At 39.1% G+C, this 19874-nt stretch overlaps 2 protein-coding genes across 3 annotated transcripts in view; both read right to left on the bottom strand.

The window, feature by feature from the left end:
* Positions 1-732: 732 nt before the first annotated feature.
* Positions 733-5771, bottom strand: LOC131882054 (glutamate receptor ionotropic, delta-2-like). Its single transcript, XM_059229087.1, has 4 exons — positions 5381-5771; positions 4662-5307; positions 4067-4583; positions 733-1400 (listed from the first exon to the last, which is right to left on the bottom strand). The coding sequence occupies exons 1-4, from the start codon at positions 5587-5589 to the stop codon at positions 1045-1047; spliced, it is 1728 nt and encodes a 575-aa protein (XP_059085070.1). The 5' UTR covers positions 5590-5771; the 3' UTR covers positions 733-1044.
* An 8710-nt stretch (positions 5772-14481) lies between these two features.
* Positions 14482-19874, bottom strand: part of LOC131881932 (atypical protein kinase C-like) — a 29419-nt gene continuing 24026 nt past the window's right edge. For both annotated transcript variants that reach the window (XM_059228929.1, XM_059228930.1), the window contains exons 4-13: positions 18353-18489; positions 17524-17734; positions 17359-17436; positions 17120-17286; positions 16672-16906; positions 16311-16436; positions 15751-15924; positions 15194-15363; positions 14981-15096; positions 14482-14889 (exon numbers count right to left, since the gene is read on the bottom strand). In XM_059228929.1, coding sequence (XP_059084912.1) covers positions 14802-14889; positions 14981-15096; positions 15194-15363; positions 15751-15924; positions 16311-16436; positions 16672-16906; positions 17120-17286; positions 17359-17436; positions 17524-17734; positions 18353-18489 — 1502 coding nt within the window. In that variant the 3' untranslated portion in view covers positions 14482-14801. The remainder of the gene's footprint in view (positions 14890-14980; positions 15097-15193; positions 15364-15750; positions 15925-16310; positions 16437-16671; positions 16907-17119; positions 17287-17358; positions 17437-17523; positions 17735-18352; positions 18490-19874) is intronic.

Genomic DNA, 19874 nt, shown 5'->3' with positions numbered 1-19874 from the left:
ATGTCTTTCAAATCAGTGAAATATTACGTGAAACTGGCTCAAAAACACACAAAGATAGAAAATCAATAACTATCATTTTACTAATTGATGAGGAACTTACACGGACAAAATATAAAAGAAATGTATGGAATAGGCAATTAAAGTACATGTACATAAATGTTAAAATATTAGAATATTTGGCATTGACAATTGATAATTTTGTTTTAGTCCAAATATTTGACAAAAAGCATCAGGCATTGGTGAAAAATGACTGAATTATCTTTTTGTCGAGTTTAAATTTCTAATTATTAGGAGCATTGCATAAAAGGCAGGCATTAGTTAAGGGGCACAGAGTAAAACCAAAGTACAGTAGAGTAGATCTCAATTTGAAGTTTGGACTCCAATAACTTGTTTTTCTCGCAAAAGCATCCAAAATACCAAAATAGTCAAATAAAACAGATGCCATATCTCTTAAGATCTATTATTTCATGATTATGAAGCATCCAAATGAGTTTAAAGAACATGATGTAGCTCAAAGCTAGAGTATGTCTACTTTTGGATTGACGACCATTCCCAGAGTGCGAACCATAGTTTCATGAAAATGCGTCAAATCACTTGAAATTTGGTCAAGATGTTTCTGAAACAATTTTCTACAAATAGTATTATTAGCCAAAGAGTATTGATTGATTGCAAATTCTTGCTTTATCAAGAAAACCTAATCTGCACTTTTCAGTTGCTGTACTTTAAGACATGTTTAAAGTCATTTTAAGTACATCTAAATGCCTGGTTTTAAGCATATACCATCAATGGTTACGAAAATGATATATGTCACATATTTTGTACAATGATTATGCCAATAATTGACATTCAAAAATTTCAGCAGTAACAGTTTAGGCCTTATTTGGCGGGAAAGGTTTGGCGATCACAAGAAAATGGCGTTTCCTTGCTAAAATTGAGTGTCCTTGGATGAAACAAAGTAATTAAGAAAATGTGATTTACAAGGAGGGCCCTTTAATCAGGTTGAAGATGCTTTTATCAGACACTTGTAAGAGAAAATGTGTGTACTTAGGAAATCATTCCTCGTTTTAGGGTCACGCCCAGTCTTTCAATGCCAGCCAGAAGAAGAGACATGAATATGCCTGTTGTGGCAACCAGGAATGGAAATATTACATTTTCGAATCCCAATGCCTGGACGTGAAATCTCGATTCAATCACTTTTTGGCTGCTCCTGCGGTTTGTGTCAAATTTTTGCTTCCAAAGTCTCATCAAGCCCATTTCCTCCATCCGATGTAAATGATAATCAAAGAGATCCTTGAATTCTGAATCCTTCTGAAGTCCGAAACCAATATTCAAGGCTACTTCATTTTCCAATGGAACAACGAGGAGATTTTCAGAGCCATTTCCAATATCCAACGCCGAACCTGAAAAGAGAATTGAATTAATCTGCCCCTTTTCCAGGAGTATTTTCAAATGAAACAATCTTATTTAACTCAAAATGATTCACCAAAGACTATGCAATGAAGGCGTAATTATTGAATGGTAGTTTTAAAGATACACTTTAGAGCATCGATTCGTTTTGACGCAGGATAACCCCAACTTGGAGTAACCCCAACTTCAAGTAGTTTATGATATTATTGGAGAACTGTTGTCCATCTATTCACGATTACAATGAGTTGGAAAATTGGTCGGGTTTTCGTTTCCGAACAATTGGTTTTTGATTTATAGTCAAAATGAATTTCGAATACCTTTCGAAAAGCAAAAATGTTATTAAAAGTGCATCAGGTATAGTTCATAGAACGGGGCAAAACACGCCTTCAAGTAGTAATCGGTTTCAGCCAAAATATGACCACACAGATTGAAATGGGCCAAATAAAGGACCTTTTTGGAAAGCGAAACATTCTCCTCAATGATAGTCCCCATCGGTGTTTTTCAAATTTAATTCCTCAGTTTCCCTATGTTCATTATACTAATCATCTTATTTACCGTGCATAACATAAATATTGAATGAAAGATGAAATTGGGAAATGATACGATCATTTGCAAGTTCATCTGATTAGAAATCTAAATCAAAATATTTGTCAAACTGTATTGATCGGTTAGTTTCACGTGTAGACGGCACAGAGATGAACTATTTGTCAAATACCAAACATTTCCGAAATAATTAGGCAAACTTTGTGACAGAATGTTTCTCGTGTAGACGCACCATAAGTTGGGGTTATCCTGCGTCAAAATGAACCACAATCAATACATTTTTCTTTGTTATAAACCATCATGGATGGAATGAGTTAAGTTCTGTGTTGGCTGTAAATGGACACCTTGGTTAGAAGGGCTGGGGAGGATGCTGTCGTCCATGAAATATTTGCTCTTTGTCTAACAATCTTTAAACTTGTTCAAATCGAGAAATGTTTGTGAAATACTTGTGAAATGGCAAACAATGTTTGTCAAATGGCTAATTATTTGCCGAATTATTTGCCGTGTAGACGCACCATAAGATGCTCACCTGGCTATGTTAAGTGAAGCAAATTCAAGAAAGAAATAGTGCGGCAACCCTGATTTCGTGCATTTTGAGGTAGACAAACATTAACCTACACTGGGCATAAACCGAATTTGTCATTTAACTCAGTTTCCCGGTTTGTGGAAGCAAACAGTATTATAATAATATTCTGATATTGATCTAAGAGTTTATTACATGACAGAACTGCACATAAAGTGACATAGTTTTGAGTTTTGAAAAACTCAATTGGATTCAATTACAAGTGCGCGTTCAAGTGGGATACAATGTTTGTCTTATTTTTTTGTTTCACATGCCCTATTAACAAGCAATAGCAATAGGGCATGTCAAGTGAAGGAAATTCAAGGAAAAAATGTGGTCCGGCACCCTGATTTGGGGCATTTTGGGGAGGGAGAACTAAGACAAACATCGCAGTCAACTCGTACTATCCACTCATTGAATTTTCAATAATCGGGTGATTTTGAGTGAGCTGTGTTACAATACTCAAGAAAATGACCGTGTTACGTGTAATTTGGTGAACGCACTGTCAAATTGGCTCAATACCACAATGCTTTTTGGTTATGGTGCATTTAGACGACACTTGTTTTGACACATATTGTGATCACATATTTGATGAGAAGTTGGCTATGTGACACAAATCGAGATTCAGAGAATTTACACACACCAGTACTACACAGAAGACTATCTGTGTCAAATATACTGGGCCTTGGCGAGATTACTGGTTTTCAATGATGGCGTGCGATTAGGTGACAAAGGCAGGAGTATTAGTTGACCAAAAAGAAAAGTCTGAAAAAATATGAAAAGTTCCATTGGTGTCATTTGTCAGTCTATGACAACGTTTCCTGCCGTCATTACAATGGTGAGTGACTTACTTCAGAAAATTCAAGGGGGTAAATTGTTTCATTTTTCTCGTACTAAAAATAAACTTGTTTGATAAAACCAAAGCATCTGATTTATTTTATCGCTGGTCATGCTGGTTTAATTGGGAGTTCGGTGTCCGTCAATCGTTTAACTCCAAGGGAGACCATATCTGACCACTCAAAGTTATGTCAAAATGCATTTTGTTTCTTCAAATTTCCAGCATATTTCGCAAATGCCGTTAGTTTGAACAAATTCAAACTTGAATTTTAGTCATTAAATAATTTCACCCCAAACAGGATTGAGGATTGTGAAAAAATAAAAATCCCAATTGCAATTGTATCCCTAAGGTCACGCTTAATCTTGCGTTGGGCGATTGCGCTGACCTTGCCTGAGAATTGTTTCACATATCGCAGAAAATTGGAGCAGGTTCCAAATTAAATATGTGACCATGTGTTCGAGAATATGTCATGTGAAAGCCCTATGTGACCACAATATGTGTCAAAACAAGTGTCGTCTAAATGCACCATTATACAAGCATGCAAAATGAAATAAATGTCAAAATTCAATGCATGCACAGAGCGGATTGGCTGGGCATGTTGTCTTTGATTTTACTCCATGGAATAACGTCAGTTGTTCACGAATGCGTTCACTTGACAAGCCCTATCACATATTTCTGGTTTGCTCGCTCATCTTACAAAAGATTTCCCTGCTTACCTAAGTAGTATGTCAATGAGTCTTCTTCTAAGCGACTCAATAAAACCTCTGAGTCGTTGACCAAAGGTTGGTCTGATCCTTTGAGGATATGTTGCCACAATTTGTGCTTGAAATCTCCTGGTGGAGCTTTCGACAACATGATGGTGTAAATCGTGTCCACCCACATTAACAATTTGGCATTTCCAGCGACTATCTTCTCCAAGCTATCAATTGGAGGAGGATTCAATTGAACCGTCATGGTTGAGGTCAGATTCCCGTTGTAGGCCATCAAGATAAACGACGTTCCAAGGGTGATGATGAGATGCAATTGCTTCAAAGTGACATGACTCACTTGGATGGTCCCATTACCCAAAACAATCCTTAAGGCTGAGGACAAGCCAATGCCTTCCTGCAATGCCAAACCACATAAAAAGAAGATCAAGGAGAAAATGAATCCACAGATGAGCAACGAAATCCATGCTGAGAAGGTGAAGGCGTCAAAGTACACCCAAAAATTCACCCTCGTTCCTTCAGGCGCCTGTGAAGAACACATAATGTCATCATGGAAAGAGATGTGATCCAACAAAGTGATAAGAGCACCATGAAATGTTCTTACATGAGCAGAAACTAGATCCTGTTTGAAAGCATGAATTCGTAGGGTGAAGTCGATCTGTTCCTGTCTTTCTGGAACAATTACCATGGGCGATCCCGTTATGTCAACCTCTTTCCTAACGAGAAAACCAAACATCCCATATGACGATCCATTGGGATGAGTCCCTTGCCAAGTGCAGTCCGGAGGCTCCTCGAAAGTGACTTGAAAATTCAAGGCCTTGGCGAGTTCCTTGAGAATAGTGGGACCAAGGCCAGTATAATCGACTAAAGACCCCTGCATATCGAACACAGGGAAAGCGAACCAAATCCATTCTAGAGCTGTTGCCCGTAAGATATGTCCATGAAGGTTAGCTCGGCGTTCCCAAATTTGAGGTTGGGGAATTTCGAGGCCTTCAGTGGGACTCCATTTACCCATTGGGTTGATGTAGTTGGTCATCTTAATAGCATAATGTTCTAGCAAAGCCCACGTTCCATTAGAGCATTCCTCATAAGAGATGATCCGGCTCATGAGGTCCAGGTCCGACCATAATAGAGTGGCACACTTTGACGGCATGAGGATCCAATTCTGGCGGAGAAGTGTCCCACCCTTCATGGGTACATCTGGGCATGTTTTGAATATGATGAGGTCTTTCTCAAAATAGTCACTTTTCCTATGTTATAGGGTATGCATTAGAAGGGAATGATACATTTTATAACAACAGATCGGGTAGGATACTTCCTTACCAAAGAGGATGAAAATCTGACAAATCCATGGCTCGAGCATATTCGAATGGAAACAAGGACATATCCGTCTCGTTCATTTCAATTAGGAACAAATATTTGTTCCCCAAGAAGGTCCAAATATCTTCTACCATTGCTTTAGGAAATGCACTTGTGACAAAGTATTGGAGAAATCCCATGAAGCCAAAAGGAATAACCCATATTTTCAGCATGCTCTTTTGGGACTGGTCTTTGGAACAAACAACTCAACAATGAGGCCTGACAAGTGAAGATCCGCTTTAAACAATTTACATACGTATGGCATATCGGCATGAAGGCACAATATTCGTACAGGGGCCTGTTTAGTTTCTAATACAATGGTAAAAAGTATTGAAACACCAAAAGATCCTCAGCCCTAATTTGAGATTGGGCCAAGATCCTTCGTTGGTTTTGTCAAGAAAACAATTCTCATTTCACATCGAGCAGAAATTACAGAAGTTTGACGGTTCGGATGTGCGACAGAGTTGGTCCGAGACCCACTTTATAGGATTTTAAGTCGGACATAAAGACGATATAGAGCAGCTTTACTGATTAGTTGAGAAGCTGGATTCTTTAGAGGTAAACGTACACGGTTGACCAGTAAGAGTTGCCAAGTAGTTATTGTCCAACGAGAAAGGTAGTCCATAAAAGATACGACGTTTTCCCAACAAAATTGAACACCTTAAGATTTCATACATTTTGAAGCCGCATCAAACGTGTTGAGTCAAGATTTTTGTTAATTGAAATTGTGGCCATTTTGATGCAAACAAATAGTAATTGTATACTCATGTAACTGAAAGCACGTAGAAATAGGTATAAAATGAAAGAATAAAAGTACATTGATATTTCTAAATAGATAAATCAGATTGAAGGGGAGGTATCAGCCAGTATGGAATCCGGTTATTGACTCACCTATCCAAAGCTGCACTAGCTAATAAACCAGAAACCAGGGATAATCTATTGAAATAGGGCGCAAAGTTTGCCTGAAAAGCTTTTACCTCATATAATCTAACTGTTAGTCGATTAACTGTGCGGTAACGTTTTTCTGAACAATTTTCATGGCATTTCAATGTGACAGTTTAGTTTTGAACTTATTCATACTGTAAATGCCAAAACTAAAGCTTCGAGGGGTTATTATTCTAACAACACAGTTATAACGAGGGCAATGGTTATGTCAAAATACAGAGAGCACGTGGTAAGGTGAGGCATGGAGTACGGTAGTAGTGGAGTGGAAAGCTCTCTGAAACCTCGCTAGAAGACGTTTCAGTTTTGCGTTACCTCCTAATCAAGTACTTGAACATGAAGATGGAATTCATTGAGCACATTGAACACTCTCTCAGTGGGAATGCATCTGATTAGGAGGTAACGCATAGATCTACCAAACCTCGCTAGAAGACGTTCGATCTTCGACCGAGCTTTGCACTCCACTACTGACGTACTCCATGGGTGAGGGCATGTCACGGTTCAAAGTTCTTGTTAGAAATGAGTTAGCGGGAAACATGGCGGGAAACTCGATTGGCGGGAGATTCAAATTCGACAATCTCGCACCAATTCATACACTTACCATTGTAACAGGCGGTACGGTAAGAAGCTTGCTATTCTGAATGCTTTTGAAACTCGATTGATGGTCGAACACTAATATCGTAGCTCCTTCATACCAAGCTACAGCAGAGCTTTGTACAGTACATGTGAATTTCTCAATTTCTCTTTCTCTACGAACCGGTCTCAACAAAGGAATAAAAAACCGGTTAGTGCAGACTTTTCGATTTTACGCTCGGCATGAAAAACCTTATTTCCGAAGTAAATTTAAAAAGAACTAAACGAAAAAGGTTTTGGTCAAGCATTTCAATTCACATCTTTGCTCTTGAAATCAGCTCGGAACAAGGGAAGTAAGACATCGTCCTAGCCACTTTTCGAATCGGGTATACTGTAGTTCAAAAATTGACAAATATAAAAACTCGATTTGTGCAATATTTGGGCACGTGCGTCACCAGATTTTATCACACATTGCTATTCACGGTTGCCATAAATGAAAATTTGTCACTAAGAAAGTATCCTTTCTTTGTGCAGCACTCGTGGGGAAACCCGTTCTGAGGGCAAATTACACGGCGCCCTTAATGTTCTGCGCACAAACCTGAGGAGAAGTTTCATTCTCCTGTTTGTTAGGACCATAGAAAACCATAACTAGAATGCTTAAGTTCAACAGGAGCTGTACCACATGAGCATGTTTTCAGGTCAGCTGACGCTGGTGGAAATGGGACAAAGATATTTCGTTAAATCTCGCTTCAGGCAAGTTGAATTATTATCATGAAACGTTTGTTATTCCTCTTTCATCTTAATTTCTTTTGAATCTTACAAATATACAGGTAAAAAGAGTGGTAGAATAATAAAAAAAACATGCTTTTCAGGGCATAATACACGTAACATGTCAAAAAAAGATTTGGACTTTAGTAGAGCAAGTCATGTACTCTATTGATTGCCCTTGTTTAGCAAAGCATCTCGAAAATCTCGAAAGTGTAACAAAATGTATCCGAAATTGCAACGCAATGATGAGGCATTCGGAATTTCGTTTCAATCTCCCAACAATGTGCTTGAATGTGGGTGACATGATTGCGCCTATACGTAAACAAGGTAAATCGGACACCTCTGGAGGTCAGCCTAAACCCAGGCTTGTTCCTTGCGTTTCAGTTAAGTGTTTCCACCACATGGATGAAAACTTTAATTTGAGCCCCATTTTAACCTCTTCAAAATTTCGTTCAAAAAATGTGGTCGGACAACTTACTCAAACCTGTTTTATGAAGCGTGCTGGACGAGAGCAATTGCTTGACAAGGAGTCATATTAGGGGTTTCTACTCTGAATTTGGACGAGCCGTCAACGATTCAAATTTGGACCATAGTTGTCCTAAGTAGCTTGACTACGAATGAAACAGTTTTTCCACCAGCGACAGCTGAGACGAAAACATGCGATCGCAGCGCCCTTGATCGATCTATATATGAAGTTATCTATGGTTAGGACCTGGAACAATCTGCCTCTACAGCTCAAGACAGGGTGGAGATTTGCTCTCAAAGGTTTAAATAAAGAATTCAAGCATACACTTCGACCCTAACCATTAAGTTTGTGCGCGGATGTGTTTTAAAACTTATTCCTCTTGGTCTCCTGATTGGGAAAAGTGTCCCTTTATTCGATTCAAGCTTTTTTGACAAATTTCCGTTTTTCCCAACCGTGGCCAATATATTGGCAGAAATTGTCCCCTCAGCACTTGGTCAAGTGCCTTGACGGTTGTGCTAAGTGTGCAATAACCAAGGGGGCATATTGAAAAATGCTGAGATCAAAAGTTGGACCACAGTCAAGGCTACATTTTAGCATGATAAAGAAGGAATTCAATTAATTGTCTTTTCCATTGACTGCAGGTAGAAAACCCTCTGGCTCATTTAAGTGTAAGCAAGCAAATGTAGAACATAACATGGCAAGGCATACTCAAATCAAGATATCTTTCAATGAATAACTTGTTTCTAAAGCATCGTGGCAGAATGCATTCATTACCAATGTCTAGCTAATAAGTAGCTACACGCATGAAAAGCCTTGTCAAGCCGAAATGTTCATCAAACTTGGCGTCATCTTGGAGGACTACCCCAAAATCCTTCATGGACGAAACTTATTTTTACATTTTTTTTTTATTAATATATTTTTACCCCCGTTAACTACGATTGCAGGGTTTTATTGCGTCGACCGAAATTCCGTTCAAAAAGGCCACATACTCCCCGTAACCTAGAAGTATATTTGAACCAGGAGCTTTACCAGACTCCTGGAATCTTGGCCATTCCTAGCAGAAAATAACATTTTATTATTGCCATAAAAGATCTACTAGCAATGCAATGAACATTATGACAAGAAAGTAACCTAATATGGAGCCCTGTGGGACACCTAATTTGACAACGTTCATTTACGAGGGAGCTCTCGACCTAAACTTATTCTCTTGTTCTAACATCGAACAATCAAGTTGAGAGTTACCAACAATTGCAGCCTTAATCCCCAAGAGACAAGTTTCAAATCCGCCCGCTAAGTACTACTTATGTTCAAGGCTTAACGATGGCTTGGACGGAGTCTCACCTCTATTGTTCTCTGAGCAAAGATGAGAATTGAAATTCTTGACCAAGACCTCTTCCGTTTAGTCAATCATAAATTTACTTTGGAAATAAATGTTTTTTCATGCCGAGCGTAAAATCGAGAAGTCTGCACTAACCGGTTTTCTTTCCTTTGTTCAGACCAGTTCATAGAGAAAGAGAAATTGAGTAGTTCGTTTGCACTGTAAGAAGCTTTGCTGTAGCTTGCTATAAAGAAGTTACGAATGCAAACTCTACTTCTATTGGAATAATAAACAATACCAAACAAGTTACACATATTGCTACTCTGAGCTACATATTGCTCTTTAAACTCAATTGAATGCGTCATAATCAGGGAATGACATATCTTAAGAGATATGACACCTTTTTTATTTGACTATTTTGGATGCTTTTTCAAACGAAAACAAATTTATTTGATTTCAAAGTTCAAATTAAAATCTAGTGTACTGTACTTTGGTATGCAAACTTCCTATGAAGTAGAAATGTAAACTCTGCTAAAAGATAACTCATTCATTACTCACCAATTGCCCATCCCTAAAATTCTAATATGTTAGCATTTATGTACAACATTTCACTGATTTGAAAGACAATTTGATTAATTTGATGTTCATGAGTATTTCATTTATTCTTCTGACTTTCAAAATTAATTCAGAAGTATTTAGTATATGGACGGAGTTGCATATGAAAGAGATCATTATTTAATTAAAAACATTTAAATATGCTATGTGGTATGAATAATCTTGTTTTTATGAATACTAGAGTTACTCTCTTGATTCCACGCAATGGCCTAACTAGGCGGACAAAGGAAAGCCGTGTCGTTTCCTCTCTGTGAAGTACCTGCAATAACTAAATTGTCGGTTTTGGGAAAGAATCCCTTTTTGTACCTCTTTCGACGTTTTAATCCTTGAAATGGATGGTTCTTTTATTTACAAAAGCACGAAGAAAACTTGGAACATGGTTAAAAATGCAACCAAGATTTTTGAAGAACCTCAAAAAAAATGTTCACTACACACTAAATCTAAAGCAATTTAAACTTTTTTTTTTTGCGGACTTCCTTACCGCTACCGGGATTGGAATCCCAGCAGTTCAAGATGGGCAGATTAATCATTTTACTTGACTTTTATTTATATATATTATTTGATCGACCAATGAAAGAAATTTGTTCTCTAAAAAGGCACTGAAGATGTCACCCAAATTTGTCTACTTGTTATAAAATTATGATTTTCGAGCAAGATATGCTACCTGGTCTCTAAGTAAGCACACTTTCTTTTTTTTAAAGCATCGCTTTTCTCGGAGGTCATTTTTATGTGAATATGACTCCTTTAAGTAACACCTGTCTGATGATGTCAGTATAAATTTTGGGAGGTTACTGGGGTACTCTTCAATACAATAGAGGTACTAACAAACCAAGATACAACGCGCAATATTAAACAAAAAACTTTTCTTAAGCAAAATTCTAACATAGAAAAGTTAAGCTCAAACACAGCTTTTTTTGGCTTAAAAGTGTTTCTGAAGCAATTTAGTGACTGATACCATGACAGTTTATTCAATTGAAATGCAAAAAGTAATCTTTCATGAATCAATGCATTGGAACTTTGATTTAATCCCCTGACCAAGAACTATTAAGCCTCAAAAGTACGTGTGACCTTTCAAAATTTGATGGTGACGTCATCTTCCTTTCCTGCTTCAATGTACCGACAACCTCAACTGGAATGTTGTCTCCAGATACAGTTTATAAAATTTTCATTTACTTTCATATTGATGTTGTATCTGAGTCTAGATAGAGGTTGTAGATATAGCTGCCTCTTGAATATACACGTAAGGTTGACGGGAAATTTGCTTGGAGACTTGCACGAGTATGACTTGAACCTTGTTAACAGATCAATGCCAAGGTTCATAAAAAATGGAAAATATGAACATATAATTTTTGCACAAATATCAACTCCGTAGACGTGCTTAGTCATGAACTATGGTGAAAATATGGGGAGACGCCAATTAACGAGTAAAAAGTATGATGATTCCATGAAAGTCGTTCTTTTTTTTCTTTTTTTTGCGGACTTCCTTACCGCTACCGGGATTGGAATCCCAGCAGTTCAAGACGAGAAGATTTTTCATTTTACTCGACTTTTATTTATATATATATCATTTGATCGACCAACGAATTGGTGTTGGTTGATCTGGCTAACCCTTGAATATAAGGTTGATCAGGAATTTTCGTCAAAAACTTGTCCAAGTCTGACTTAAATCCTGCTACCGGATCAACGCCTAGATAAGCCCTACGAATATTTGAGGGCAGCAAATTGAACAATGAAGGACCCCGAGAAAGAAGAGAGTTGGACTTCATTGTTTTAACTAGCCTGAATTCTCGAGTGCTTGAAGGTGCTCTCAAAACGCACATTAAGCCTCTACGGTCACTTCAATTGACCCTAAATCCTGGGTTGGGACAAAGCTCATGAATGCTTTTGAAAACGTACAATATCAGATACCTTTCGTACCTTCTCTGAAGACTGTACAATCCTAACCTTTCTAACCTCTCCCAATACGAGAGCTCTCCTAGAAAAACATCTTTGGACCTGCTCGAGCTTTTGCAAACCTGCTGAACTCATTAGATCCCAAATGGGAGAGACATATTCAAGATGCGGCTGAACAATCGACTTAAACAGAGTTAGTATCGTGATACTATCTCTGGACTAATATGTGCGATATATCCAACCACATGTTTGAAAAGCCTTACCAACTTTCAACAGGATATGCTCATCGAGCTTTCCATTATCTTGGAGGACTACACCTAAATCCTTCATGGATGAGACATGCTCAATGTCCTTACCTTAATCATCTAATAGTGGAGTGTCTAATGGCGTCGACCCAAAGGTCATTGAGTGGAATATCATTCCATTCAGTGCCATATTACTTGCAGCAACCCAGGAGTAGATTTGGTCTAGGACCTGTGCCAGACAAATACCAATTTTGTATCATCGGCATAGTAAGAGATATTGACATTACTACTACCAAGCTTCTGAAGCGGAGCAATGAAGATGATGAAAAGGAGAGGGCCCAAAATGGAGCCCTGAGGGACGCCTGACTTGACATCATGTATGTCACTAAGGGATCCCTCAACCTTAACTAATTGTTTCCTACCATAAATGAAACTTCTTAGCCAATTAAGAACCTTGCCTTTGATCTCAATCTCATGGAGCCTGTTAACTAAAAGGGCATGATCTACCTTGTCAAAGGCCTTGGCAAAGTCAAGATAATCTACATTGACTGATTCATGGCTCTCCAGTCCCTCAATAACCTGCTCTCTCTATATTTTTTTGAACTTTCTTTCCGCAAAATTTACAAGTTTTTACCTATTTATGGCTGATTTTGCAATCTTTTTCCCAAACTATTTTGGCAAATTGTTATACTTTTAAGTCACCTTTTTTTGCTTATTTTATTTTGGCAAATTGTTATACTTTTAAGTCACCTTTTTTTGCTTATTTTTCTACTTTTTTTCGCAGTCTAGTCATAACTAATAAACCAATTAAAACGTGAGCTTCATGTGCAAACAAATGTATGAACTCTTTTTAAAAATGAGAGACTCGCTGTTTAGCGTTGTTTTTTAACCTTTTACCACTTTTTCGACAATTGGCAGCCAATCAGATTGATCGATTTTGATCACGTTAGCTCAACCCCGACCTTCTCTGTATTCAGGGTCTCTATGCATTTGTGGACATGGACGAGAAATTCAATATTTGAGATGAGTGGCAATTTTAGAGGGAGATAGGGATTGTCTGACATGAAAAGGGCTCTTAAATATAGGAGATACCAATTACTTGTAAAAAATACTGATCGTCTTTGTTTAAGGAAAAAGGAGATATATGCAGTCTGTTTGTGTCGTCTATATCTCCTTTGAGCTAGGATTGATTACAAAGAGGATTAAACGGAACGCATTTTCAATGTTAGTCAGGATGAAAGGTTTAAGAAAGACAAACATAACACCAATGGTTTATTGTACCAACATAGTGTACATACACCAAGTAAAGTGCTCCCAACGTACGTTGCCGTAAATACGCATGGGTGTAGAAATGTTTCTTAAGGTTATTGTTCTCGACTGGTGGACGATGTGAGGTTTTTGAATTTTAAATTCTCCAACCATGCACCGTGTCATTACATAGTTTTTAGAAAAAATCTCTCATTGAATTTAGTTGCCATATTTGCAAAGGAGTGCACCATATTTGGAAAAGAAGTAAGAGCCTCTGTGATTAGGGCGGAAAGTACTCAAATCAAACTGTCGAAACCTAGAATTTTCATCTTGTGGTCTATTTCAGGTCTTTCATTTCAGGATTTCAACAGAGCATTAACCAGGTGCAATAGATGATCTGACAAATTGAACAAGAAAAAGAATAAGTTCCAAACCAACTGCAATGAACCATCAAGTCAATGCGGAACGCTCCTTACCGGTTTACCACAATCCCTATCGAATTCTGCTCAGCGTGAAAATTAATTTTAAATCCGCCCTCCAAGTATTTCTTATGTTCAGGGCTTGAGTAAGGCCGTTACTTGTAACGCATTACCTTTCTGTAAAGTAACGGTAACAGAGCGGGGTTTAGCTCTCCCGTTACCGTTACTTTCTTCTTTTGTGAACAAGGAGAAGAAAAAATGTGCAAAGGTTTCCTCCCACATTTTTTGAAAAGGTCCGTCTCAAAAGCAATGACTTATTTGCTACTGATAGGATCAAAAGAATAATCAGAGGAGGCTGTGACCAGGGATATCAATTTACTATAAAAATCAACTATTTTCGGTAACGGTTCCAGCCCTGTTTATGTCGCAGGTTATGGAGCACTCAAACAACAAAGAAATTGGCATAGCCCGTCTATCGTACCGAAGATTGCTACAAAGTTTAAGTTGTTTTGGGCGCTAGAATAATCATCGGACCGTATCGAAAAGTCCAAAGATGTTCTGAGTGAAACATAGAAACATAGCTAGAAGTCATTTATTCAGTATAAGGATGCAGATATAATGGGTACGTAGTAGTGACAATTACTAAGTAGTCGCGATTGAACAAAACCGATCCATACATCGTGGATGGCACTCCATCGACGCAGATCGGCAAAAACGGGAATCTAAAAGTCATATTCACCACCAATTTTTGACGGCTTCTCGTGTTGAAACTGGCCATAGTCTAAAAATACTTGGACAGCACGGGCACTTAGTCTAAAGAAAAATCAATGCTCAAAATGCTTGAAGACCATGATCATGATTGGGCGGGTCAAATAGGCGTGCCATGACCGGAAGATAATCAGACCAATTCCTCGCCTGACATGAGCAACGGATTGACGTATTCGAACCCTTCGAACTCGGTTTGGTCTATTTGGTTGATTAACGTGCTGAAATAGCAGAGAGAGAAAAAAAAGCCGTGAATGGTGACCCTTCCTGGATTTGGAAGCAAGTACATTTGGTGACTAATGAATGGCTTACTTGTCGTCTGGAGTCAAATGAACGGGCTCATCGGTGAACTCAGGCGGGAAATTGGCCAAATCCCGCTCGGATTCTAACCGGGGTCGATAGGGTGGGGAGATTTGTTTCTGTTCCAGCTACATAGGAATAGAGAGAAATTCCTTATAATCATGATACTTCGGGCAATCGAGGGTGGACGCTCCATCGATCGGGGTTAACAAGCTCTCTTATTACCAGTTCCCATTCGATGGTCTTGAAGAATGGGTGGGACATGATCTCCATAAATCCATTCTCCTTGTGGCAACCCAAGCGTTCCAATGGATTCTTGTTCAGGAAGCCCTTCAATATGGCGGCTGCTTTTACACTCAGTGACCTCGGGATGCGAATGGTCTTCTCCAAAATCACTAAATAGTCGGACAAAAGAGAGCGTGTGAGGACTCCGAGACGATTTTCAACCCCTTGGTTGTGTCTGGATGGACGCTTGACCCATTGCTTTTTTAATATGTTAAGCTTACGTATTACACATGATCTACACATTGACCTCACTCAAATTGGCCAGATTGAAGACATCCTCAGCTTAATAGGCATGTTTTGCTGGGAAAAAGAATGCCAGAATAGTACTGATACCGAATTCAAAGTTCACTTTATACGTACATCCTCGGGAAGATTTACCATTGCCGAGATCTCAAGAACTTATGGAGGTGTGTGGCTTTTATTTTTCTTTCCTCTTGGCAATGTAAACCCTCTTTGGCCGAGAAACAAATATGAACTTCTCAAGACAGTCAGCTCACCTTGGAAAAGATAATCTTCGGTGTTTTGATCTGGATTATCCGTGGCACCAACCACATCAAAGGGTGACCTGCCGGCTAACATCTCGTACAAAAGAACACCCAAAGCCCACCAATCCACTGAGAAGGCATAGTCTTCTCCGCGCAAGATTTCTGGAGCAATGTAGTTTGGAGTTCCTAGAACGGAAAGAAACGGGTTCATTCCATTTCACTAGGCACACTCTCAAGCGTGAATAGGGTAGTTTTAAAGGGTTAATGACGTGAAATCAACCCACTTTTCAAAGTCAACTGGACTACCTCACATATTTCAATCCCCATCAGCCGGTATTATTTATAATATCTTGAGTACTTTGTCAGCTAAACAATGTTTCCCATATTGATGTGATGCTAAATAAACATAATATTGAAGAAAGCAAAAGAATGAAAAATTGAAGTGGAGTACATTCCATAAACCGGAGAGGTTGCACGTCGTCGCTGTCGAAGATTCCGAGGTAATAAATAAGATCGTTGATGAAATCCAGTTCTTTGATCTCGCCTCTCAAATTAAAAGAATTAGAACTTACCACAGAATGTGGAGGTGGTATCCCCTCCTTTGATTCCTTCTTTGCACATGCCATAATCTGTCAACTTGATGTGGCCTTCGTGATCCAACAACACGTTGTCCAATTTCAAGTCGCGATAAATGATCCCTGAAACGGAAACAAGCCCAAACATATATGTATCTCTCTGCCTTGAAGCTCTACACCTCAGTAGTGCATTCCATTGGGTTCCTCAGGGACACGATGCAACCGCTCATGAAAGCATCAAGCATCTCAATTCAGCGACCTTGAAGGCCAGAGGCACCTCAACCTTGCTCCAGGCTCTTCCCCCAACCTAGATAGATGGGAACGAGCAATAAACGAGGGGCTTTTTTTCGGTACGCACCTCGTTCATGGAGGAAATTTAAAGCCAGACAAATCTCAGCGGAATAGAATCGGGCGTGTTCTTCTGGAAGCCTCCGTTGTCTTTGCATATGGAACATTAGATCTCCACCTCGAACAAATTCGATCACAAAGAACAATCTGGAGGGCGTTTGGAAGCACGAGTGAAGCCCGACCAGGAAAGGATGGTTGGTGGCCGTCTCGAACACGTGTTTCTCCGTTTGAACCCAATCAATGTCCTGTAACAACAAATTTGAATAAGAATAAAAGATGGGCTTCAAACATTGAAAGGTGTTCCTATTAGTTTTCTTTTCGTGGTCTATGCAAGCACTTCTTTTCGCAGTTTTGATATAAAATAGAAATGCTTGCACATTTTAGTAATACATGATTTTCACACTAATAATACAGGTTGACCATTATCCCATTAAACATGGATTGATATTCGCAATTACCTCATCATCGGTGACGAGCTCTTTTTTGATCACTTTCATGGCATAAATGCGGTTGGTCTTCTTCAGTTCAACCATTAAAACTTTGGCATAGGAGCCCCGACCGATCACTCGAATCAATTCGAAATCCGCCAAGGATATCATTTTACTCGAACTCTTCTCGGAGTAGGCTGAAAAATCCACCAAATCAAATCAAGAGACCCAACCAAAGGTGAGGAGGAATCTCGATGAGGTAACCTTACCAGGAGGGGGAACGTCTTCAATGGGAACAACCTCGTGGTTATTACTGGCATCATCTTGGGTATTATCCACTTGGATAGCTAAGTAACATCAAAAGCATCAGTGCCAAATCTGCTTACTCCCCAAATCTCCAACCCTTTTGGAATCTAAAAAAAACCATCACTTACAAGTCAAGGACGGCTCGGGAGTTCCATTTCCAGATCCAATGCTGCTGGTTTGGCGGCGATGTAAAGGCAAATTGGCCACTTGGTTGACATCACAAACCACACGGATCAGTTTGTGACACTTCTTGTGAATGAGCAACTTACATTGGGTGCACTTGAAGCCCTGACGCCCCAAGCCCCAAATTCGGTCATGGCAATACGCACAGGAAGCTCGCTACAAAGATTGAGTACATTTATTTGTTGTGCATTTGTTATGTGTCTTGCAATGAAGTGTTCTTTTGTGGTGGAATGAATATATTTGGTGGTTATCTTTATTTGAAGGCCTGACCCCACCTTTTAGACCCAATATTATGACGTTTGGATACAATGGAGCTTCTTACTTTTCTCTATGTAGGTAGAGGGAAAAAAGAACGATTGGCCTTGATTGAAGATGGTTGATTATACAATGGATTTTGAGCCCCTTGATGTTCTTTCTTTTCCATTACAAAGGCATAGATGTTGTGAAAAAAAGCATTTTTGGCCTCGAGGAAAACAACCTTTTATTTCCTTTCAGTTGACGTATGTACTTCATCTTATATATTGAAAGGGTTTCTCATTCACCTGCCAGAGTCACCATTCATTCTGAATATAGTGAATGTAACGAGCAGGTTATTGACCGAAACATGACTTGGAAGGTCTCATTATGCGTAAGAAGCAAAGACTAACTGACCTAAACCTCTCTTGGATTCGGCCATCCTCTAACTCTCAACGTGAATTAGTAATTTTTCCCTCGGAACTTTTGAATGTACTCTACAAAACCTCAAGCTCTTAATGGATAATAGTGGCTCCTTACTCGGTTGAAGCGTTTGGCCTGAAAGATATGTCCGTTGACCTTGTAGAGCTTTTTCCATCTCCGGGCTCCTCGGCGGTAGATGCTCCGATCCTCGCCTTGACATGGCATTCCTGGAGCCAACGGCTTCCCTGGGAACACTGAAAAGTGAACGGAAGAAATAAATCAATCACAAATCGATCTAAGGATTGGCTAGCCCATTTGTCTGGCTTGAGTAAGTTTTTGGGACGTATTGGGATAACTAGATCAAGTTTCAAACTTGGCGAGTCGTTATTTTAGGTACAATTGGAGGCCCGAAATGCCAATATTGCATTGGAAGAATCTTGGTAATTTAATGAATGAATGAACGAGCCTTTGTTGTAACGTCGAAAAAGGGACTTCAAAAAAAGATCCAACCAAATATGCAATCTCGCGTCAGAATGAAGCTCAAGGTAAACGTATGGGTGCGTAAATTGCTTTTCAACGTGCACAGCGAAAAAAACTTTCCGATTCAAAATGGCATCATAAACTAACAAGTGGAAAAACTTTATTGCTTTTGATACGTGGAAACGTTTTGCAATCTAGCAGGGCTCCTATTAAGCGTATATTTCCAACATATGATCGACAAATTGTGATTTGATAAAAATAGCAACAAACTATATCTGAACCAAGTTGCTATATTTGGCATCCTGGATGAATCATAAATCAACCCAAAATGGCAACCCTAAGATTGGATCATCCTCCGTCCTGTTGAAAAGAGGAGCTCAGTGGATCAGTTAGAGAATGCATGGAGTTCTAGAAACATGGAGTGCAGACGGTCTTCCCATCAAAATAGAGCTAATTTTAACCGGTGCAACTGCAGTTTTTTTTCAAAAATAAAAAGTAAAAAAAAAGCCTTCCAATGTTGATATTGAGTCCAATTCACTTTAATAGAACTTTTCTAAAAAAAAAGTTTCAATGCTCAATTGTCAATAGCGTACATAGCAGACCAACATTTGATCACCTTTACCGAGTCTCTCAGAGTCATCTTTTGGACACAGATTTGGCCAAGTTTATGCATGTGGCAAGATCCTAGGATCACATGAAGCGCTAATTTCGAATGAATTCAATGGTTCTGGGGGAACCGAAATTTTCGCTTTCGTCCGAGGTCCATTTCTCCATAAGTCCGGGGATGGTGTAACTCGCTCGGGTCTCGGAAATCAATGGCTCCCTTGGGATCGAGAGCAGACATGAAAAGCTCCCCCTCCTCTTTTTTGCCTTATGAAGCTTTCGCTCTCAGGCCTTCATTCCCTTGGCGCTTTGGTTCAGTCCCTTATTTGAAAGGCCAAGATATATCCTCTTTTCCTGTTTTGGACATCTTAATTTCATTTTGGACCGACACCATATCTCCGATTATTTCCACTTTGAAGTCTCAAGCAAGGACATTGTCATTTTGGAATCTAATTAACGACTCCAACTAGACAGAACGTGTTAGGACCACATTTGGGAGTTGGGGCAGATACGTATGCTAAGAAGGGTAAGATAGGATCTACTTTGAAGCTACGTG

Source organism: Tigriopus californicus, chromosome 6, assembly GCF_007210705.1.
Source record: "Tigriopus californicus strain San Diego chromosome 6, Tcal_SD_v2.1, whole genome shotgun sequence".
Classification (NCBI taxonomy): Eukaryota; Metazoa; Arthropoda; class Copepoda; order Harpacticoida; family Harpacticidae; genus Tigriopus; species Tigriopus californicus.
This window is presented reverse-complemented; position numbering and strand designations above follow the sequence as displayed.

Coding starts and splice junctions, on each gene's coding strand:
- LOC131882054 (XM_059229087.1), bottom strand. CDS start 5,589: ATGCTGAAAATATGGGTTATTCCTTTTGGCTTCATGGGATTTCTCCAA. Junction 4,584..4,661: donor AGGATCTAGTTTCTGCTCAT/GTAAGAACATTT, acceptor TGTTCTTCACAG/GCGCCTGAAGGAACGAGGGT. Junction 1,401..4,066: donor CTCATTGACATACTACTTAG/GTAAGCAGGGAA, acceptor TTCTCTTTTCAG/GTTCGGCGTTGGATATTGGA.